Source organism: Lepidochelys olivacea, assembly GCF_965140295.1.
Source record: "Lepidochelys olivacea isolate rLepOli2 genome assembly, chromosome: 24".
NCBI lineage: Eukaryota > Metazoa > Chordata > Testudines > Cheloniidae > Lepidochelys > Lepidochelys olivacea.
Window position 1 is genome coordinate 8,526,344 of NC_140434.1, and position 23,566 is coordinate 8,549,909.

The 23,566-nt window shown below is 52.0% G+C and overlaps 1 protein-coding gene across 2 annotated transcripts in view; it reads right to left on the minus strand.

The window, feature by feature from the left end:
- CGN (cingulin) overlaps positions 1-23,566 on the minus strand; it is a 65,436-nt gene that overhangs the window by 5,323 nt on the left and 36,547 nt on the right. For both annotated transcript variants that reach the window (XM_084614122.1, XM_084614121.1), the window contains exons 14-20: positions 23,029-23,199; positions 21,233-21,394; positions 16,627-16,716; positions 11,723-11,806; positions 6,239-6,357; positions 3,918-4,026; positions 214-377 (exon numbers count right to left, since the gene is read on the minus strand). In XM_084614122.1, coding sequence (XP_084470248.1) covers positions 214-377; positions 3,918-4,026; positions 6,239-6,357; positions 11,723-11,806; positions 16,627-16,716; positions 21,233-21,394; positions 23,029-23,199 — 899 coding nt within the window. The remainder of the gene's footprint in view (positions 1-213; positions 378-3,917; positions 4,027-6,238; positions 6,358-11,722; positions 11,807-16,626; positions 16,717-21,232; positions 21,395-23,028; positions 23,200-23,566) is intronic.

Below are 23,566 nucleotides of genomic sequence, written 5' to 3' on the forward strand. Positions count from 1 at the left end.
GGGGGAGTTTTCTATGGTCACATTTCTGCTGGAAGATGAGCTAGGGCTTCAGCCGGCCGCATAGGGAGACTGGTACGGAGAAGAGCTAAGTTGGGATGCGTATTGTTCCAGGAGCCCCTTACCTGTGGGGACCCCTAGGACACCAGGCTAAGGAGGGGATTCTGCAGCACACAGTTGGGACACACCTGACCACCCACCGCACCCACTGCCTACCAGGCCTCCTTCTCCAGGGCTTTGACGCGATTCTGCAGCTGCTCGTTGAGTTCGTGCTGCTCCTCCAGCTCCCGCTGCGCTTTCTTCCTGGCACTTTCCAGGCGCTCAATCTCCTCCTCGGCCTCGTCCATCTGGCGCTTGAGCGCCTTGACGCGTAGGCTTAGCTGCGCGGGGCAGAGCAATGGGGGCGTAAGGGGAGGGGCATGTTGGCTTGTGGCGCTGGGAGGATGCCACCTAGATCCGGACATCCAGGGCAGTGCTGGAGGGACCTCACCCCCACCTCTACCCCTCTCCTCCTGCCCCAGGACGCTCCGGGCCTCTGCTAGCAGCAAGAGCCATTCACAGCCACAGCAGTGTCCTGGTGCTGAAGGAGGCCAGAGCAAGCCGGGAACCAGCCATGCTCAGCCCCCTCTGGAGGTTGCGAGCAGGATAAGAGCCTAGACACACTAGGACTCGCAGGGGCACATCCCACAGTCCTTAGCTCTGCGGCGAGCGGAGCTGCTCTAGATTCTTTCCCAGTGAATTGTGGGAGAACTTGTCTGGCCTTCTGGGCATAGGGGGGAATGTGGGGGGAATTGTGGGAAGGCAGTGGAGGTCTGTCAGCACTATCAGGCGTACAGCCTGCATCCTCATTTCGAAGTGGAACCTGAGCCCTCACCCGCACCCAGGCCGGCATGATCACCCTGACATCTGCTGGGAGAGCAATACAGCAATGCACAGACAATCCAAGAAGTTTCTGGAGAGTGTTGGGGACAACTTCCTGGTGCAAGTGCTGGAGGAACCAACTAGGGTCCGTCTTCCTCTTGACCTGCTGCTCACAAACAGGAAAGAATTGGTAGGGGAAGTAGAAGTGGGTGGCAACCAGGGCAGCAGTGACCCCGAGATGGTAGAGTTCAGGATCCTGACAAAAGGAGAGCAGCAGAATACGGACCCTGGACTTCAGAAAAGCAGACTGGAAAAGTCATGGAGCAGGTCTTCAAGGAATCCATTTTGAAGCACTTGGAGGAGAGGAAGGTGATCAGGAACAGTCAACATGGATTCACCAAGGACAAGCCATGCCTGACTAACCTGATTGCCTTCTATGATGAGATAACTGGCTGTGTGGCTATGAGGAAAACAGCGGATGTGATATATCTTTACTTTAGCAAAGCTTTTGATACGGTCTCCCACAGTATTCTTACCATCAAGTCAAAAAAGTATGGATTGGATGAATGGACTATACAGGTCGATTGTCAGGCTCAACGAGTAGTTGATCAATGGCTCGATGTCTAGTTAGCAGCTAGACATCAAGTGGAGTGCCACAGGGGTCTGTCCTGGGGCGGGTTTTGTTCAACATCTTCATTAATTATCTGGATGATGGGATGGATTGCACCCTCAGCAAGTCTGCGAATGACACTAAGCTGGGGGGAGAGGTAGATAGTCTGAAGGGAAGGGATAGGGTCCAGAGTGACCTACACAAATTGGAGGATTGGGCTAAAAGAAATCTGATGAGGTTCAACAACAAGAAGTGCAGAGTCCTGAACTTAGGATGGAAGAATCCCAGGCACTGCTACAGGGTGGGGACCAACTGGCTAAGCAGCAGTTCCTGAGAAAAGGACCAGGGATTACGGTGGATGAGAAGCTGGATATGAGTCAGTCTTGTTGCCAAGAAGGCCAATGGCATATTGGGCTGCATTAGTAGGAGCATTGCCAGCAGATCCAGGGAAGTGATTATTCCCCTCTATTTGGCACTGGTGAGGCCACATCTGGAGCATTGCATCCAGTTTTGGGCCCCCCACTACAGAAGGGATGTGGACAAATTGGACAAAATCCAGTGGGGACAATGAAAATTATTAGGGGGCTGGGGCAGATGACTTATGAGGAGAGGCTGAGAGAACTGGGCTTATTTCAGTCTGCAGAAGAGAAGAGTGAGGGGGGATTTGATAGCAGCCTTCAACTACCTGAAAGGGGGTTCCAAAGAGGATGGAGCTCGGCTGTTCTCAGTGGTGGCAGATGACAGAACAAGGAGCAATGGTCTCAAGTTGCAGTGGGGAAGATCTAGGTTGGATATTAGGAAAGACTTTTTCACTAGGAGGGTGGTGAAGCACTGGAATGGGTTACCTAGGGTGGTGGTGGAATCTCCATCCTTAGAGGTTTTTAAGGCCTGCCTTGACAAAGCCCTGCCTGGGATGATTTAGTTGGTGTTGGTCCTGCTTTGAGCAGGGGGTTGGACTAGATGACCTCACGAGGTCTCTTCAAGCTCTAATCTTCTAGGATTCTGAAGCACCAAACTTGGGTGAGAGGGTTTTGTGGGAGGGGGACCAGGGTCCACACCTGGCTAAGAGCCCAGGTGAGCTCTGCAGGGAAGAGAGACTTCTAGAGGGTTAAGAAGCATCCAGGACAGGAAGATTTTTTTGTTTGAGTATGGAGTCAGCTCCATGGACAGAAGTGAGGTTTGTGGGAGGGAAGGGGAGAAATAAAGATGCTCAGATACTGATCAGAATTCGTACAGTCTTCTAAGTTACTGTACATGGGCAGGCTCCCTCTGCACCATGGACAGATGCTATCCTATCTCCTTACACTCCTATAGATCCATCCGCACTCCACTGTGCCACATGCATCAGCCACAGCTTGAGGAAACCAGGCGTGATTAGGACTTTCTCCACAAGGAATCCGGGTGGAGAAGATGCAAACTACTGTCCTACCAGTGTATTGTGTGTGGAAGCTTCTGGCTCTGGGAACGCCACCCAAGACATGCTGTATGCAGGCAGATCTTGGCTAGTGGCTCAGTTTAGTCAGGCAACGAGAGGGGTGTTTTTGTTCCCTCATGTTTTGTTCTCAGTGAGCCACGGAGAGGCACTGTCAGTAGAACCTAAAGGATCTGCCCCCAACACCAAGAGAGCAGCTCAAGTAGGCCAAAGGGGGGAGCAGAGAACCGAAAACGAAGAGCAGGCTTGGGAGATATGATGGCAGACCAGCTGTAATTAGGCAAGATGGAGTGGCAACAGAGACCAGGAAGCTGAAGCGGATTCTTAAAATGCTTCTACAGGACTATTCTGCATGGGGTCTTCCCCCAAAACCCTGCCCCACATGCCCTAAAAGGACATGAGACGGGGAGACACCGAAATATTAGGCTGTAATCAGGATGGGGGGCGGGAGGGGCTTGATGAGGCAGAGAGAATGGGGTGGCTGCAGCTGGAAAGGGGGATGGCTCTTGCACCAAGAGGAGAAAGATGCTGCGTGAAGGAGCAGAGAGGAGATGTGTGGGAGATGAGCCAAGATCAGATCCGTGGGTCTGACCCATGGTTTCCATTGGTACCCAGATTGGATTGGCCAGTAGGAGAGATCAGCCCTGAATTGGAGCCAAATCACTGTCTGAAAGCGCATGTACAAACAAACACACATGCGTGTACACACACACACACACACAGAGCTGATGTTCTAGAGTCTGTGCTATTCAGCAGCTGAGCTGGGATCAGCAGTGTAAAGGGTCTCACACACCCACCCACCCACCTACACCTCTCCGGCTGCACAGAGCCAACTTGGCTGAGATTTCCCCATTTGTCTGCCAAGCAGGTGCCAGAGGCTGTGGAAGCCATTTAAACAAATAAAAATTGGAAGACAAGAATGGAGGGATGAGAGTGATGCCCCAGGGCAGCTCCAAGAGTCAGAGTGTGTGGGGTGGTTGGGGGTGGGGGGAAGACAATATAATGTCATCTACACACCTGGTCCTTCTGGTCATTCACATGCTGCCTTTCGTCGTCGATCTGGATTGTCAGCTCCTTCACTTTCCTTTCCAGTTTGCGGTTTGAGGACACCAGGACATTCTTTTCCCTGAAAGCACATTGGGCACAGCTCAGCCGCTGCTCCGCTCAGACACACACAGGATCAGTTTACCTTATGGTGGCCCCCAGAAGCCCCTATTGAGACTGGAGCCCACTCTGGTGCTGGGTGCTGCACAGACAGCCCGTACCCCAGAGAGCTCACAGTCTGAACAGGGAAACTGAGACCCAGAGAGATAAAGCGCCTAGCTGCAACTCACACAAGCAGTCAGAGACAGAGCTGAGATTTGAACCCAGAACCTCTGAGTCCCAGTGCAGCACCCTAACCACTAGGCCACCCCTTCCCTCTGCCCTTTGAGGGCAGCATGACTTGTGCCCACAATGACCTGGGATGAGCTACCTTCAAAAATTAGATTTGGCTCAAGAAAAATTACAAGGGTGCACGAGGATTTAGTTCTGGTTCAGGGTGCCAGGGTGACACGCCTGGAAGCAGACACCCTGTTTATCTACAACAGGGACAGCTCCAAGGCAGATAGTGCTGGGCACGCTTCCCCCAGACGCCACCAACAAGGTTATTACGCAATGCCAAGCACTACGTCAAGTCAAGCCTATTGTGCACACAGGTCAGCGTCCAAGAGGGGTGGCTCTGACAATGCCAACCTGAGCTGGAGAAGAGTTGCCTGTGGATGGCTGAGTGTCTCAGTCCCCTTTTATACAGCAACGATCAGTGCCACACCTTCTGGATGATGTATTTTTCCACTGCATAACACTAGGCAGCAAACAACGAGCCAATTCAGCCATGTGAGTTACACCAATTAGGAATGCCTGTTTTTAAAACTCTAGTCTGAGATAGGGACACACCCTCTCTCCCCCCCCCCACCAGGCAGTCTTTAGAGACTTGTCTACGTGAGAGACATGCATTTCAGCGGTTATTTTAAACCAAATTCTGTTAAAACACTCGGATTTCAATGTATTTACATTTTAAATAAAAAACGTTCACATTGGGGAATGCTCAAACTGAAACCAGGGCATCCACATGGGGGTTGAAGCGGTTTAGCTAAAATCAGTTTAAAAATTGGTATTAACTGAGTGTGACCCACCGCATAGATGGTTTTCTTTTCACCATTTTTTTAAACCTGGCAACGGCTGCTCTTGCTGTGGAGAGCCCTGTAGCAGGGGCTGTCCGCACAGCTGGTTATTCTGCCTCGTGCCACTAGGGTAGTTCAAACCCAGCCAGAAGCACAGGTAAGTGAGGTACTGGCCCTCTCCTGCCAGCTAGGAGAAAGGCTTCTGATTCGATATGGCAGACAGCCTCCTCCACACCCACATTGATCGGGAGTCAGTTCCAGGCTGCCACGCTTGGTACCAGACTGCTGCTGAACTCGCACGTGCCAGTTAAAGGGTTAACCGCACATTCTCGCGCCACTTTGCATGGGAATGTTGTTGACGCTAGATGATCATAATGGTCCCTTCTGACCTAAACATCTATGAATCTATGACACTTACGCAACCTCTGAGCTCTCCTGAAAGTGGTTACTACGAAATTAAGCCTGGGGAGGTGCCTGGGAGGCAGATCAGGCCGAGGTCTGTTTTGAAAAGGGGCGCGAGTGAGAGAAGTGGGGCTCAGGATGGAGAGGATTCTGGGCGTGAAGTCCGATGGAGCAACACCAGTATTACCGAATGAAACCCCTTCCTGAGGCTGCAAAGCAAGATCAGGGCACAGATGGGGCGAGAACCCATGCACTCCCCTGAAACTGCAGTTCTGTGCAAAGACCCTTGAGCTTTCTGGGTAGTGCATGTCGGGGTGGGGGTGGGTAAGCATTCCTATACACCAATACCAGCTCTGCTACAGACATCGGAGGAGTCACATGCCTGTTGCATGCCTCAGTTTCCCTATCTATAAACTGGGGGTGGCGATTCCCTCCCTCTCTGTGCAGAGGGGCCGAGACACTTATACTGGTAAAACTTTCCAGTGTAAACTAAGGCTGGCTGTCAGTTCAGGGATGAATTTTTACTGATACGGTTATACTGGTGCAACCCCTAGTGCGGACACAGTTATACCAGTATAGCTTATTCTCCTTTCCACAGAGGAACAGCTATCCTGGTCGAACTGCATCCGCTCTGGGGGGTGTGAAGGGAAGGGTTGTAGCTCTCTATACTGTTAGAGCGATATAACCTGTGTTTAGACAAGGGCTTAGCATTGAGTGCTTTGTGCTCTTCTGCCAGACGGGGCCAGGTCCAATTACTGTTTCCACATCTTTTACCTCTCTTCTGCCTGCAGCTTATCCTGCAGTTCCTGGATCCGCGACTCCAGCTGAGACAAACTGGCGCTCGGTTTCTGCAAGCCTTCCAAGCTGGCCAGTCGGCTTTTCAGGTCTTTGTTCTGATGGGAGAAATTACACCTGATTAGTCACCCAAGAAACCAACAGCCAGCAGCAGAGTGAGAAAGTTGGCCTTATAAACAAACAGAGAAAGAACGGAGCGTTATGTAAACCTCGGCAGTGAGTCACGCTCTGCGAAATCCCTTTCACAAATAGGAAGCTTAATGCGTAGGGTTATATAATGGCAATCATTTTTCCTGCATTAAAAATGTTCCCAACTGAGCGTAGTTTAAAGCTGTGTGTGGAATTCAAGCGCTCAAAACAGGTGAAGACAGTTCTCCCGCTCTGCAAAGCCAATGCTGTCAGAACATGCTGGCTGGGGATCACAGGCCAGGGAATAGCTTACATCTCCATTTAGGCTGTTCCTCCCAATGCTCCATCACAATCAGCAGGAAAAACCGCACACCTCCCCCACAGAATGGAGTTTACCTGCCCACAGTCCTGTACGGATACAGGTTTAGCAGCAAGCCAAAGCTCTCCTGGCGGGGACACAATCCAGTGCAGAACTCAGATATTAATGACCAGTGTATTTAATAGCTTCCTCAGCCCAAAGAGCTAAATTTGCCAGCTTCACCTCCTTCCCTAAGAGCCATCAGAGCTCCTCTAGCCTGCTCCACACGAAGCGACAGCAGAGACAACGCCAATATTAAACACGCCTCGGTAACTGGCAACGTCCAGGAGGGAGAAATAAAGCTGAAAACTTTTGAAGAATGAGCTTGATGCACTGCAGGGAACTTTGTGACTTTTTGCACTACCTGAAGTCAGCAGCTCAAGCCGAGTGTTGTTTTGTCCCTGTTAATTACATGCAGAGAACAAGAACAGCTTGAAGGATTTGCTTTTTTGAGCCAGCACACGCTTGTGTAGCAGAGCATTTGGCAACACAAGTCCGGGCAGGTAGCTGCTGCATGTTCACAGCAGTCCAGGCTGTAGTTTACCACCACGTTTTTTAAAGAACTTTGGAATTAAGAGCCTATCTACGAATTAAGGTGCATCGCGGCAGGGAAAGCTGTCCAGGAGGCATCGGCGCGATTTCGTCTTAAGTCGCCCGGTTCCTCTAAAGCACGGGTCAATGAGTTCTGGGACTCCAAATGGATTTGAACCATGAGTCAGTTTGGGTCTGCAGATAGACCCTGAAGATGTGGGCCTTGTAGTAAGATGAAGCCCTGAAACATAAACCCTTACATCAGAGGCCCGGTATGAGGCCTGAGGCCTGAACTAAAGTAATGGTCAAGACTTTGCTAATATAAAGCAAAGTTAAGCTGTGAGCCGGAGGCAGGCCCGGCTCACAGAAGCTGGCAAGGAAAGGGCTGATGTTGCAAAAATACACAAACCTACAAGGCACTGGATGCTAGAGAGATAAACATATGCTAGGACGGTACCAGAACACTCCGATACTTGCACATTCCACACAGATAACAAGGAACAGGTTGACTCATCCTAAAGACAAGGGCAAAAGAATACTATGATGGATAGAGTTGTTTTGTTCGAACCAACATGAACAAGGTGAGAGGCGGCACCTTACTGCATAGAGGGGTTGTACCTTGCTACGTAGAAGGGTTGCACCTCAATGCGTCAGGAGTGATGTGTAACTTGTTTGTACCCGTGTATCAGAATGCACCCTTGAGGGGCTGTCTTTGTCCGGCCTAGGGGGCAGTGGAGTGTCCCACCACGGACTAGCTGGTTCATTGTCGGGGGCTCATATTCGTACTATGTCCTGTAGTGTATGTGGGGAACCATTCCTGTGCTTCATTTGACAATAAACCTGGCCGGGTGTCTTGGTACCTTATTGGAGTCCGTGGTCATTGGGGATTCTCTTGGGGTCTGCTGCGTCAGCAATCTGCAGAGCCAGGGCAGCACACAGAGGGAACACACGCACGCAGCCGACTGTTATCAACATTGAACAGAGCAGAGCACCACACCAGTGACGTCTGACGGCAGACCTCAGGTCTGTGTTTCTGCCCAGCCCCACTGCCGATTGCCCCAGCATAAGACTGGTGGAGATGCTCTGTGCCACATCCCCCCTAGCGTGTCTAAGGAAGGAAGGAGCGAGGGCAAAGAACTCTGCCCTCCGGCTAGACGATGTTGCTACATGGGGCCCTGTTGCAGCCAAGGTGCATGTTAGAGCTGCCCTGGGTGCAGCTTTAGCTCCGGTAGCCTCAGTATCCAGAAGAGAGACAAAGCCACCGGCACCTCAGCCTCCACTCCAGCTCTGTGCCTAGCCAGGTCCCAGTCTCTGAACTCAAACCCCAAGAGTTTCTTGTGGATGGCAGGTGACAAGCCTCCCACCCCAAGCCCTCCCTCTCCCTGCCTTCAGGAACGGCTCCTGGCAGCGAGGTCAGCATTCCGGGATGGCAGGAGAGAGCTGCCTCTTGGACCCCAATAGCTCAGGGCCTCCCTTCTCCTGGAAAGGCAAAGGGCATCAGCCTGCCCATAGAGGCCCCATCTCCATATCTACAAAGGAGCCAGGAGACCTGAGAATATTAACTGCACGACAACCTGCAACAAGAGCTCGCTGCACCCTTGCAACCAGGTTAAGAACAAACCCCAACAGCTTAACGCTTGAGCTCTGTTGCAGGGTTCTAGGCAGCACTAACGAGATGCCCTGGCTCACAGCTGTGGGGGAGGCAGGGGCCTTGGGAGGGTCACAGTGCTGGACAAAACACAGCAGACAGTTATTCTCAGAGTTAAGGCAGGGCAGAGAGTTACACAGCTGCTCTCCGGCAGTCCCTTGTGGCACAGGCTCGTACAACACCTCCATGGATTGCTGCAGAGTTTGCTTCCACTGAAGGCCGTTTGGGGCACTGTATTACGCTGCAGCTGGGAGCGAGTCTCCTAGCTGGGCACACAGATAGTTTAGTGCTTTGGCTGTCTCAGAGATCTGCTTTGCTATCTAGGACTCCCCACCCTCCTTTCGCCGACAGTCCCTGCATTTCACCTATAAATTCCTCTTCCCCTTTAAGTTTCAGAGTAGCAGCCGTGTTAGTCTGTATCCACAAAAAGAAAAGGAGGACTTGTGGCACCTTAGAGACTAACCAATTTATTTGAGCATAAACTTTCATGAGCTACAGCTTCCCCTTTAAGAATTAGGCCAAGCCCAAGGTTCTCAGCCTCCCAGGGCACACAGCTAGCCTCACTCCCCTGCAGGCGGGGAGAGGTTTATGGGAGTTCCAGGGGATTAGAAAATCATGTCCATTAAGAGCTCCAAGGTGCAACACGCCTGGGGCCCCCCCCAAGCTGGGTGTGTGCAATAAACTGAAAATTAAGAGTGAAGATTAGGAGAGGAGACACCCCTTATTATCCTAGCCGCCTTTGGAATGCCACAGGAGGGATCACAGAGCCGCTGGCAGGAGGCGCAACGATGCTGCCAGAAGAAATCCTGAGGATCTCCGACTCTGTCCCTGCTTGGAAAGGAGGTTAAACACTTCAGCCATTCGCAGCATTTTTCTGCTCATATTCCAGTAGCTCCCAGAGACACCAAACAGGGCCCACTGGAGCAGGGACTGTGTCGCATCTGGCATAGAGATCATAGAATCATAGACTATCAGGGTTGGAAGGGACCTCAGGAGGTCATCTAGTCCAACCCCCTGCTCAAAGCAGGACCAATCCCCAATTTTTGCCCTAGATCCCTAAATGGCCCCCTCAAGGATTGAACTCACAACCCTGGGTTTAGCAGGCCAATGCTCAAACCACTGAGCTACCCCTCCTGCCCCCAATCATACAGTCATACTTTGGGATGCAGATGAGAGAGGGGGAAGAGAGGACCGGGATACAGACTCTTCTTTGCATAGACAGGCTGGGACCACAGCGTATATTTATTGTTTCTATTATGGTAACATGGCCCCTGATCCTTGACCGGGGTTCCTTTTTGTGTTAGACGCTGGGCAGACGAGCAATACAGACAGACCATCCCTTCCGCAGAGAGCTTGAGACTGAGATATCGAGAATGACACAACAGGTCACAGATTGCAAGGCCAGAAGGGACCAGGGTGATCACTTAGTCTGACCTCCTGTATGACCCAGAGAACTGCCCCCAAATAATTCCCAGAGCAGAGCTTTTAGAAAAACATCCAGTCTTGATTCAAAAAGTTGTCAGTGATGGAGAATCCACCATGACCCTTGGTAAATTGTTCCAGTGGTTAGTTACCCACCTGTTAAAAATTTACACCTTATTTCCAGTCTGAACTTGTCTAGCTTCAACGTCCAGCCATTAGATCGTCTTAGACCTTTCTCTGCTAGACTGAAGAGCCCATTATTAAATATTTGTTCCCCATGTGGGTGTTTTAATCTAGCCACCCCTTAACCTCTTTGTTAAGTTACCTAGTTTGTGCTCTTTGAGTCTATCACTCTCAGGCAGGTTTTCTAATCCTTTAATCGTTCATGTGGCTCTTCTCTGACCCCTCTGCAATTTATCAGCATTCTCCTTGAACTGTGGGTGCCAGAACTGGACACAGGATTCCAGCAGGAGTCGCATCAGTGCTCCGTACAGAGGTAAAATAACCTCCCGACTCCCACCTGAGATTCCCCCATTTATGCCTCCCAGGACTGCATTAGCCCTTTGGCGACAGCATCACACCAGGAGTTCACACTCAGCTGGTCACCCACCACGACTCCCAGATCTTTTTCAGAGTCGCTGCTTCCCCCAGGTGGATGAAATGGACGCAACATGAGGATCAAACAACAGAACAAGCAGAGTTCAGCAGGTGTCCTGGCCTGACAGCACCAGACAGGAGGTGTCACTGCAGACGCAGGTTTTGAGGGTGCTAACGAGAGGTGACAGCTTTATGGGATGGGGGTAGGGGTGGCATGGGAGACTGTGAAATAGCGTAGAAGGGGTTGGGGGACTTTTGTTGATAAAGAAAAACAAGCGGGACCAGTAGAGTCGGTCTTGCATAGAAAAAGTATGCCGGTGATGAGCTAAGACCATCACATTGTGGGCAGTAGCAATGGGGCAGACCTATTGCTCCAGGTGACCCCACTCCCCACCTGGGGCAGCATTCTCTCCAGCCTAGTTTTAAAACTCCCAAGCAAAGGAGGCTTCCACCCCTCTCCTTTGGGGACCCTTCCACCGCCAGATAGATCTCTGGGTGAGGAAGCTTTTCCAGGATCAGAGCAAGATGATCAACCAAGTCACAAGAGCAAGCTGGTCTAAATACATTTTCTAGTGTTGTCACTTGCGGGAGGGGGCAGACTTGCAACCCCTTGACGTCTCGGCATTTGCAAGAAACCACAAGAGCAGCCATTAGCTACCCAAGCAGACAGCAGGGCTAGCTCCAGGAGAGGCAGAGCCGTGCAGCAGCACATCCCAAGCAGCACCGGCTGCCAGCATTGAAAGAGGTGTCCAAATCCCACATCCGATCACAGCCTTACCTGCCTCTCCAGGGAGATCTTGTCGCACTCCAGGTCCTGCCGGCTGGAGCGCTCCTGCAGCAGCTCTGCACGCAGCTGGTCAATCTGGAGGAAGGAAGGTAGGTTTTGTTTAGGGGTTATTTCTGGTCAGAATGGTGCGTCTTCTCTCAGCCAGTGGCAGTTCTCTCCCTGGCAGACGGCTAAGATTCCTGAGGTCATTCATGGATACAGCCAGTCAGAGGACTGGTGGGACAGTTCAGGAACTTCCGAGTTCTAATCTTGGCTATTACACACGTCCCGAGTCCCTTCCCCATGGTGTGCCTCAGTTTCCCCACTTGTAGCCTGCCTTTCCTGTGGAGGGCTGTAAGGATTAGAGGCAGCACTGCATTTCAAGGGGGGCTGTACGTTCCCAAAGCCAACAGAAGCTAGGCACAATTGGCATTTTTGGGGAAATCAAAGGCGCCAGGGCCGAATTCTCAGTTCAGCCCACGTCCCTCATGATCAATGGAGTCAAACCAGTGGCAGTCTGGAGTGGCTGGCCCATAAAACATGACAAGTAGCGGGCACTGTGGTTCCATTACATTAATGTGGGTTCCGTGGGAGCTGAAAGCGACTGTACGAAGATTCTAGTTCTCTGTAGAACAGCCAGGGGGCCTCCGCCAGTGCCAGGGCCCCTTTGTGCCAGGCGCTGTACGAAGTCCCCCCCTCAGAGTTCGGTCTGAGTAAGCAGGACAGAAGGCGTATCCCTGTTTTACAAACCGATACTAGAAGGCTGGGCTATCTAGATCAGCCACTAGGCCATGACATGGAAGACGTCAAACCCTCACCCATAGGCCCACCCTGCTTAAGCCACTGCTCCGTGCTAGGTCTTCAACTGAAACTTGCGGTCCTCAGGGGGATAAATCTTTGGTGGGTTGCAGGCCCGCATTGGCAACCGGCGGCAGGGACGGAACAAAGCATCATTAAAAAGGGAAACCATTCTCAGCTGCCATCCATTCCCCGTGGCTGGTGTGAGCACACGGCCGTGCATGCTGCTGCGACAGCTGGGTTCAGTGAGTTAGAGAAACCATGAATACCCAGGGACCTGGAAGAGATGCATGTAGAGCAGGGTGCAGCCCAGCTTGAGATCATGGCTTGGCAGAGTCCCTGATGCTGGTTAATTGCGTACGAGACACTGTGCAGAGGCTGCAGCACGTTTCATCCCTAGCGAGATTAGATCATTGTTTACTCAGCAGCCAGATCTTTTCTATTTTCTTAACGTTCGCCAAGGTCAGGCGCGAGACTTGCTGCCAGCCCCCTTCCAACAATGCCCTTCCCTTTGCCAGGCAGGGCGGAGGAGGATCAGTGTGGATAGCCGAACCAACGGGCGTTTTCGCTGACGTGAGCGGAGACCATGCGGGGATGTTCTACACTGCAGCTGGGAGGTTCGGACTCCTGTTGGCGCTCTACAAACAGCTGTGTGAACACTGCGGACTCTCTAGCCCCTGGGTCTGAGCTTGGAGGACTGGCCCGAACCTCTGCCACAACGTCCACACTGCTATTCTGAGTGCAGTGGCCATGCCCCGTTAGCACGAGTCTGTCCCAGCTGCAGTGTAGACTAAGGTTGCCAACTAGCTAATCACACAAACCCAAAATACCCTTGCCCCGCCCTTTCCTCAAGGCCACGCCCTGCACCACGCCTTCTCTGAGGCCCCACACCCCCACTTGCTTCATCCCCCCTCCCTCAGTTGCTCGCTCTCCCCCACCCTCACTCACTTTCACCGGGCTGGGGCCAAGGGGTTTGGAGTGTGGGAGGGGGCTCCGGGCGGGAGTTGGGGTGCAAGAGAGGGTTCAGGGTGCAGGCTCCAGCTGGGCGGCATTTACCTTGGGTGGCTCTTGGAAGCGATTGGCACATTTGGCTTCTAGGCTGTGGGGTGGCCAGGCAGCTCTGCACACTGCCCCTGCCTGCAGGCACCGCTCCGCAGCACCAATGGGTGGCGCTCAGGGCAGGGGCAGCACGTGGAGCCACCCATTGGCTGTTTCCGGGAGCCGCGCAGCACCAGGGCAGGTAGGGATCCTGCCTTAGCCCTGCTGTGCTGCTGACCGGACTTTGGCCTATTAAAATCTCCCAGATTGCCTTTAATAGTCACCAGGAGATTGAGGCATATTCTGGGAGACTCCCGGCCAATCCTGGAGGGTTGGCAACTCTAATGTAGACACACCCGAAAGACCTGGCAGGAGAAGTTAGGCTCTTACTGCTGTTGCACATGGATAAATTTTCTTAAGACATCAGTGGTCTGCAGGGCATTAGCAGTGCATCTCCCCTGCACCTACTGATGGATATTAGCCATGCCCTCACATGGCACAAGGTGCTGCACAGAACACAGAAGAAAAGAGTCCCTGCCCCGAAGATCTTACAATCCAGGTATTGCAACCCATTTCTGTGCCTCACTTTCCCAGTCTGAAAATGCAGAGCTCAGACTTTGACAGCACCCAGATTAGTAAATGTTAAGGCCAGTAGGGACCATTATGATCTAGTCCAGTGGTTCTCAAGATTTTGAACTGGTGACCCCTTTCACATAGCCAGCCTCTGAGTGTGACCCCCCTTACAAATTAAAAACACTTTTAAATATATTTGACACCATTATAAATGCAGGAGGCAAAGCGGTGTTTGGGGTGGAGGCTGACAGCTCGCAACCCGTCATGTAATAACCTCGTGATCCCCTGAGAGGTCCCAACCCCCAGTTTGAGAACCCCTGATCTAGTCTGATGTCGCACATGAACGCCGGCCAGAGAACTTCACCCAATGTACCAAGCTAGAGCAGACCTCTGAGAAAGGGATATCCAGTCTTAACTTAAGCTGCATGCGATGGAGAATTTAGGACCATTTAGTAACAGGTATGTAGAGTCTGAATAACTGGCTACTTGGAGAGTACACCAGGGTTGTACCTTGCTCTAAGAAGCACTGAGTCTAACAGGCAGGCAGTCCCCAAACTTTTTGCAACTTCTCCATAGACCACTAATGGCTTAGCACGACAGAATAGCTGGCTTGGGGCTGACAGCTGGCTTTCAGATTGTATGCGTCAGAAATTAGAGAACAGACAAAATAGAGACTGCAATTCAAAAATATGTTCCCTGCACAGCGCTTCCAGGTCTGGCTCTAATAAGAGTTAATAAGCCATAGATCAAAAGGAGAATTCTGTTCAGAAAATTTAAGAGCCAAGAAAACCATTCCACCTGTATGTAGCCTGTTCTCTCTGTGCCATTAAAATAATCACCTTGCAATTCAAAATGCCCTTGCAGCGTCCATAGGGTTCTGCAATTTGGATTCAGAAACCAGCAACATAGGTAGAGATGGGAGCATTCGAAGGCCACCACAGAAACGAGTTACAGCAGGAACCCATAATTCAAGCAGGATAATGGGAAGGGGACTTATGCCAGTGGCAGAGCAGTTTGCAAAATGCAGAAGAGCAGCATCTGGTGGCAGCTGGAGCTTCTCATGAGCTCTTTATTTTTAAGAGACTCCATCTCTTATGTTTTGTGCACATGTTAGAGGGTTTTGTTACTACAGGGATTCAAGCTACAAACGTGTTTTCAGAGCACTCTTAGGAGATGCTAAGATTGCTAGATGGAAAGCAATAGAGACCATGTCTGCAGGAGCTCAGAGGAGCTCCATCAACAGCCAACAGTCAGAACTAGTAGCATGTTTGTGAAGCAGGGAAGCCCTGCAAGAATGGGGAATATTTGCCTTAAGTCGTTGCTGTATTTGCCTATTTGGCAAGGATAGGAGGAGGCAGGGAAAGCAGAAAAATAAAAAAAAGCTCGCACTGAGCAAATATTTCTAGGAACAATCAAGAGGCAGTAGCTCCTAGTCAGAGGTTGCTTGAGAGGATGAAACTTAGTTTAGACATGAATCTACCCAGATTCTCCCACCACCCCCCCCCTCACCAGTTCTGCAGATGGAGAAGCTGAGGAAAAAGGCAGGGGAAGGGATTCGTTCATGATTGCACAGTGGATTCAGTCACAGAGCTAGGAAAAAGGATCCAGGACTCCTGATGCCTGGGTGTCCTAGCCACTGCATCACGGTGTCTGAACGGGACTAAAATAACAGCACCTATTGGGCATGGATAGCGCACTTGTATGTGTCCGTTGCAGTGAGGGAAGTTCTGCTTTAGTGCCCTTCGTGGAAGCAACTGACGCTACAGAGTGTCTACCTCAGTCACACGCCGACATGATGCTGGGGAACAGATTGGAGGAGAGAACCAAGAGCCAGACAGCTAAGCCCCGGTTCCTCTGGCAGGTCTGTCCACAGCAGAGAGCTTCCAGTAAGCAGTTACGGTAGCATCAGCAAGGCTAAGGGCTGCACTCTGCGCCCGGCGGGCTCCGTGCTGTGTTACAGGCTAGCTTGGAAAGGAACGCTGAACAATTATAAATGAGGATCAGCGTCATAGGGCACTGTCTAGTTGCTGGAGCACCAGGGCTCCTGGGCAAGTCCCCACCTCTGTGCCTCAGTTTCCCCATCTGCAAAGGGAGGGGTTATTTGGTCATTGTTCATATTGCAGTAGCAGCAGCGAGGAGCCCCAGGCATGGCTCAGCACTCCACTGTGCTCGGAGCTGTACCGGACACAGAACGAAGCGATGGCCCCTGCTTCAGAGAGCTTACAACGCAGGGCACTTAGAAGCCAAGAAGTGTGGGCCCTGCTAGTCTGTCAGCCAACCTTATTGCACACCCCAGGGGCTCCTTGCATCCCTCCCTCTCCCCCAAACTCCCTTTTTGGCCCCCTCTTCCCCCCATATCAGGGGCCTCAGTCTCTCCCCCATTGCAGGGACACTGTGCCCACCCTCCCCTTCCTCCCCACACCACGCCAGGTCTCCATTAACCTATTGGATGAAGCTGGGCTATGGTGTGGTTTTCAAACCCTTCCCTTTGGAGCACATTCCCCTACCTGGTCTCTGGTGCGGTTAATCCGGTCAGTCAACAGCTCCACCGTGTTCCTCTCCTCGTCCAGTTCCACCTCGAGGTGCTTGGATTTCTCCTGTGAGCAGAGCCCGGGTTATTCTAGCTTCAGATTCTGGGAAGGATGGGGGCGGGGGGGTAGTGGTGAGCTGGAGCCAGTTCGCTGGAACTGGTTGTTAAACTTAGAAGCCCTTTTAGAACCGGTTCTAAAAGGGCTTCTAAGTTTAACAACTGGCCAAAAGTGGTGCCTTAGGTGCCAACTCCGTGGGGGCTCCGGGGCTGGAGCACCCACGGGGAAAATTTGGTGGGTGCAGCTCCCCTCCCAGCTCCCCTCCGCTCCGCCTCCACCCCTGAATTACACCCCTGCCCTGCTTCCCGCAAATCAGCTGTTCACGCGGGAAGCCTGGGAGGACTGAGAAGCAAGTAGTGGTTTTGCGCTAGGCCCAGGGAGACAGAGGCAGAGCGGAGGTGAGCTGGGGCAGGGGGGGAGTGAGGAGGAAACCGGTTGTTAAGATTTTGGCAGCTTATCACTGAGGGGAGGGGGTGTTTATGGGACACTACCACTCCCCACCCCAACCTTGGACCAGACAGAGGGCCATTCACACAGAGCGTTGCGGCACTCGCAGGAGTTATGGGCGCACTAAGACATCAGTGTGCTCAGAAATGGTGAAGCTAGGCAGTTAACCCCGAGAGTGCTGGAGTAAGGATAGGAACGTGATGGGGATTCAGTGGGAGAGCTCGGTAGGACCCCCAAGACCCTATTCCTGAAACGTGAGCCACATAAGTTGGTCCCCGGGCCTGTGCAGAGCCTCACTGCCTGCCACGGGGCTCTGAGAGCCTCAGGGGCGGCCCCTACAGAACAACCTGCAGGAAGGAGATTCCGAGCACCCTTTCCAGGAAGGGCTACTGATTTCAGGTGCCCAACAGGAGGCACCGTTGGTTGAATTGCCAAAACGCTGAGCGCCCAGAACTGGAGTCAGTGGAAGGTGGACCTCACTTTTTTCAGAGGTGCTGAGCAAGGGTGCCTCAAGCCAGGCAACCAAAGATCAGTGGCTATTTTAATTTTGACGAGGCACTGACCCCAACCCATTAATTCCTGCTTCACAGAGCCACAACTTTCTAAGGACTCCTAGGGGCCAGGTTGGGGAAGAGAAAGGGGCAGAAGGGCTTCAGATTTGGAAAGCCATTTATTCTCTGAGGCCAGACAGGAGATACCTTGGCCCCCAGCACTTGCAATTGACTCTGTCTGAAGGGGGGCATTTGTCAGCCAACCTGGAGGGCAGGAGGGAGGGAGAGAGAGAGAGAGACCCCTCATGAAATCCCTTCTCCGGTGCACTGGAGATTTCAATGCAGATTGCAGCAGAGAGCCAGTTAAGCAACTTTAGGACCTGTCTGCCATGGGATTTGAACCATGCTTGGAAATAAGAGTCTGATCCCTCATTAAGTTTCACTGCCGATACGCTGGCTTCAAAACCATACAGTTTGCACGGACTACGCAGAAGGTTCAAGTGCATCTGAAGCCTTTCCTGAACTCAAACGTGGCTTGGAAAGTCATGATCTCCAGACACCATGTTCGAGGCTGCTTGGGTTCTGCTGTCTCTGCTCTGTTCCACACTGCCAAGCCATTTGATTTTTCTAAAAGATTGGTTTGGGTTGGATCTGCCTGGGAGCTTCATCTAAACATACTGGTGAACGAGGACTTGGATTTGATCCGAAAGTATTTAAAAGTTTTACCATAAGATTTGTTGCGGATCACTACAGACCTGCACAAAGAATCTCAAGTCTGCTGTTGGCATTCAGATCAAAATAGCTGCTTTATAAATCCATAAATAAAGAACCCCAGAAACAGAACAAGTCTCTGCCATGAACAATTATGCTGCAAGGCTTGAAAGAGCTGAAACAAAATCAGTTACTTGGCAATTAAAGGTTTCAGAGTAACAGCCGAGTTAGTCTGTATTCGCAAAAAGAAAAGGAGTACTTGTGGCACCTTAGAGACTAACCAATTTATCTGAGCATGAAGTGAGCTGTAGCTCACGAAAGCTTATGCTCAAATAAATTGGTTAGTCTCTAAGGTGCCACAAGTACTCCTTTTCTTTTGGCAATTCAAGAAAGTTTTAAACAAAAGGTCCACTTTCCAAGTGAATGAGAGACTCTGAAGACAACTCTGCCCTCTGCTGTTAAAGGCAGGCTTTGTAGCTAGCAGGTTTTGTGCCACAGACAGCAGCAGATGCTCTCCTGGATTGAGTGCATGCTTCCTTACTTGCTGTTAGATGTGGGCAAAACACTGGGGTAAACTCTCAGCTCTCCCTCAAAACAGAGTCCTCCTTGTCATTTCTAGCCACCCCGCTCCCAGAGTCCAGCTCCCTGCTGATTTGTCTCACCATTACACAGATGCACCAGCTGGCTACTCTTAAAAACTTACTTGGTGGCTTTTAGTCTAATGGCTACAACCATCTGGTTTTAAAATCTCAGTTACAGCAGATATTGTTTGTTAGCAATTGCCTTTAACAGCACGAAGCCCGGTGCTGTTGCAAGAAAGTTTGATTATTGTTCTTGAGTACTTATTCAGAGCCCCACAGCCTAAGACGTGGAGCTGAAAGAGTCCTTCTTAAAAACAGGTGAACATTTGGGCTCTACTAACTCTGATGGCTTCATGACCACTATGGGGAGGGGGGCAGGGTTATGTCACCAAACAAGTTAAAGAAGTATGGGCTGGATGAATGGACTATAAGGTGGATAGAAAGCTGGCTAGATTGTTGGGCTCAACGGGTAGTGATCAACGGCTCCATGTCTAGTTGGCAGCCGGTATCAAGTGGAGTGCCCCAAGGGTCAGTCCTGGAGCCCGTTTTGTTCAATATCTTCATTAACGATCCGGAGGATGGCGTGGACTGCACTCTCAGCAAGTTTGCAGATGACACTGAACTGGGAGGAGAGGTAGACACACTGGAGGGTAGGGATAGGATACAGAGGGACCTAGACAAATTAGAGGATTGGGCCAAAAGAAATCTGATGAGGTTCAACAAGGACAAGTGCAGAGTCCTGCACTTAGGACGGAAGAATCCAATGCACCGCTACAGACTAGGGACCGAATGGCTCGGCAGCAGTTCTGCAGAGAAGGACCTAGGGGTGACAGTGGACGAGAAGCTGGATATGAGTCAACAGTGTGCCCTTGTTGCCAAGAAGGCCAATGGCATTTTGGAGTGTATAAGTAGGGGCATTGCCAGCAGATCGAGGGACGTGATCGTTCCCCTCTATTCGACATTGGTGAGGCCTCATCTGGAGTACTGTGTCCAGTTTTGGGCCCCACACTACAAGAAGGATGTGGATAAATTGGAGAGAGTCCGGCGAAGGGCAACAAAAATGATTAGGGGACTGGAACACATGGCTTATGAGGAGAGGCTGAGGGAACTGGGATTGTTTAGTCTGAGGAAGAGAAGAATGAGGGGGGATTTGATAGCTGCTTTCAACTACCTGAAAGGGGATTCCAAAGAGAATGGATCTAGACTGTTCTCAGTGGTAGCAGATGACAGAAAGAGGAGTAATGGTCTCAAGTTGCAGTGGGGGAGGTTTAGGTTGGATTTTAGGAAAAACTTTTTCACTAGGAAGGTGGTGAAGCACTGGAATGCGTTACCTAGGGAGGTGGTGGAATCTCCTTCCTTTGAAATTTTTAAGGTCAGGCTTGACAAAGCCCTGGCTGGGATGATTTAGTTGGGAATTGGTCCTGCTTTGAGCAGGGGGTTGGACTAGATGATCTCCTGAGGTCCCTTCCAACCCTGAGATTCTATGATTCTATGTCACGAAAGGCCCCCCAACATGCAGTCAGTGGGAGTTTGGCCTAAGAAAAGGCTGTGGCAATCAGAACCTCAGCAGTCAGCATTAACCAACCTGCTGTTTGCACATGCTGGAGGAGAAAGCAGACCGTGTACTTACAGATGCTCTGGGGGGAGAAAAAGCATTTGACCAGCACCTGCATAGCTGTGGCACTAAAACAGGCCAATCCAGAGGCTTGGACTCCGGGGAACGCAGGCAGACCCGGAGATACAGCCCCCACCCACTGCATACTCATGGATTAGACTATAGGCCTGTGTCCCCCAGCTATGCCATTACTGGGGCTGCAAGCAGGAGAGGCAGCACTGGTATCAGGGTGCCAGGGCAGTCTAGTCACCAGATTGTTGCTGGGGGTCCCAGGCAGGGTGCGTCACACTGTTCGGTGCCATGCTAAAGGAGCTAGTTGCAGTTTCACTGTCGCGCTCATTCTGCGGCAGAACAGAGAACAATGCTACGTTCTGTGCATGGGAATTTAGTGCTGGTGAGATGTTCTGGAGGAAGATGGCACAGATAGGATTGTAGTAAGGTTGGCAGTGGAGATGGGGACTTGGTCATAAAGACTCTTCCCCTCCCAACCACTGCAGCCTTCCCAGGGGGACCCTCACCTGCCAGCACTTGAATAAGCAGGGCTTTGGAGCTGTGCTCCGGCTCCGCTTCAGCTCCGGGCTCCGCTCCGAAGCCCTGTGAATAAGAACTCCTGCATTCCCGTGAGCTCCCTGTGCCACAGGAGTTCAAAGCGGCACTAGGGTCAGGGAGAGCAAACGAACCTCCAGCGCTTTGACCTGTCGAGAGCGATCGCCCTGGGAGCGTTTCTTGGACTCCACCTCCTGCTCCAGGTTCTGTAGGCGCTGGGCCAGCACATCCTTATCCAGCACGGCGCTTTCCCGCTCAGCCTGGCTGTCCTGAAGTGCTTGCTTCAGCCGCGTGATCTGCGGGAAGAGACGGCGTCAGAGAGCTACCGCGCTACCCCGGCGTTCCCCTAGAGCCTGCAGAAAGCTGTACATGCCAGGCATCTGAAGATCTCCCCTAGTGACCACACAGGCTGGCTCACAGGTGTAGCAGCTGGACAAAGCAGAGGATCCTGGGGGAGGGGAGAAGCAAAGGCTTTAGGAGGACCAGTGTGGTGCCAACCATTGAACGACCCCCTAGTGGCCTCCAGTGATACTGTGTGGTTGATGCTTGCAGTGCTAGCGAGCCCTGCAGACAGCCATGGCCAACCTGCTTCGGCTGGAGGAGAGGGAGAGAAAAGAGAAACAGCCCCCATTTCTGCACTGTGCGGCGAGAGGAGACTCTTCCCCCGCAACCAGCAGGCTCTGGTCTAAGGACACTTCTGGGCACCCACGCATAGTACCGGTGATCTGCTCTTTGCATAGCAGAGAAGACCCAGCTCTGTCATCAGGGTGATTAACAGATGTAGGAGGGGCCAGACACCACCAAGCTACATACTTCAGGTAGCGAGTGGCCCTTTGGATAGCGGCCAGCCTGCAGGAAGGGACTGGAATGACTCTGGATTTGAAACAAAAAACCCACCCCCACACAAGCCAAGGAGGGGAATGCACCTCACACAGCACTCCAGCCTGTGCCCTACGTGTGGCCTGGAGCTGGTGATGCTGCAGCTGACCCAGAGCTTAGCCACAGCAGAGCTTCCCTCTTTGCACAGAGGGCTCTCAGCAGCTGGATTCGGAATAGCTGGGCAGAGCTCTCCAGCCCTGCGAGCGCACAACCCCACTCCACCCGCACACGCTGGGGCCCAGCACTGGGCTCATGGGTTTCACAGGAAGCACCTTAGAGGTATCTGGTCTCAGGAAGGCCGAGATGCTGCAGTTTCACTCGGAAGGCGAGAATTACTCCAGCTTCGATCTGTCCAGTCTGCGCTCCCAGTCGGAACAGAGCAGACTGAACTAGAGAGAGATTCCACTACCTGTCACTCCTCTTAGCCCTGGAGGGCCAGCCCAGCTCCAGAGTCTGTCCCCAAGTCCCCCAAGCAATGCAAGAGGGAGGCAGACTCTTTCCTGGCTCACAAACGGAATTTGCTAAGTTCCGACTGCAGGATCTTTATTGCTGGCCATGTGGGAGCCAGATGGCGCCCAGCCCGACTCTGGTCCCTGCTGGCGCTTGCTGTTACAGATGCTCACCCCTTTACTTGTCTACTGAACAGATCTGATCTGGGATCACTGGTGATACAGCCTCTGCGATGCCCTTGAGCACAGCCGACTTCAAGGACACAGCGGCCAGTCTCAGGTAGTGCAGCCTCTTCCACTGGAATTGGGGGCAAGGGAGCTCTTGTACTGTCTAGAGTTACATTGGCTGCTGCTCCTGCATTCTCCCATGTTCCAACAGGGCTACGCTCACCTTCGGATCAAGGCCTGAGCTGAGCAGGCAGTTTGCCTGAGGCAGGGAAGGTGCGTGACTTGGTTACACTGGGTAATTTGAAAGTGGACGAGGGACGTTCGCATCTTCCCAGCGCTAGTGATTTCTGGCAAACACATCGTAGACGCCGTCTCTAAAGACGGCCCCTGGCAGGTTGTGAGCAAGACGAAGCACCTGAGAACTGGCAGCCTACCTCGTCCTGCAGCCGGCCCATGGTGAACTGCATCTTCTCCACCTCCGTACCGCGGTCCTTGGCCTGCTTCTGGGAATCTGCAACCTCCTTCCGTAACTTCTCCTTGTACTCCTCCAGCTGCGACTGCAGCATGGCCAGTGAGCTGTGGGACTCCTGAGCCATCTGGTCCAGCTAGAGCACAGGGGAAGGAGTACTTAGGAACCCACAATTAGTGCCCACAACCAACCACCTCCCCTGGGCCACATGGAGATCAACGATGCCATTGGAGCCACCTGGGGGGTCCCAGTTAACGTCCATGGGAGTGGAGGGAAGAGAGCCCTAGTAGGTTTAGAACCACCATGAGGAGGAAGGGAAGTAAGTAAGAGGGTGTTCCCTGCAATACTGGTTAGTGGGCTGGACTTTCCCCTTTTTCTCCCAGACATTTGGTTTGAACAATAGAGCTGAGGCTGCTAGGAATGGTACTGATGTCCGAAGGAGACGGGCAAAGCTGAACTCAAAGCAGAGATTTTGCACAGAAATGCCTGTTAAACGCAGCTGG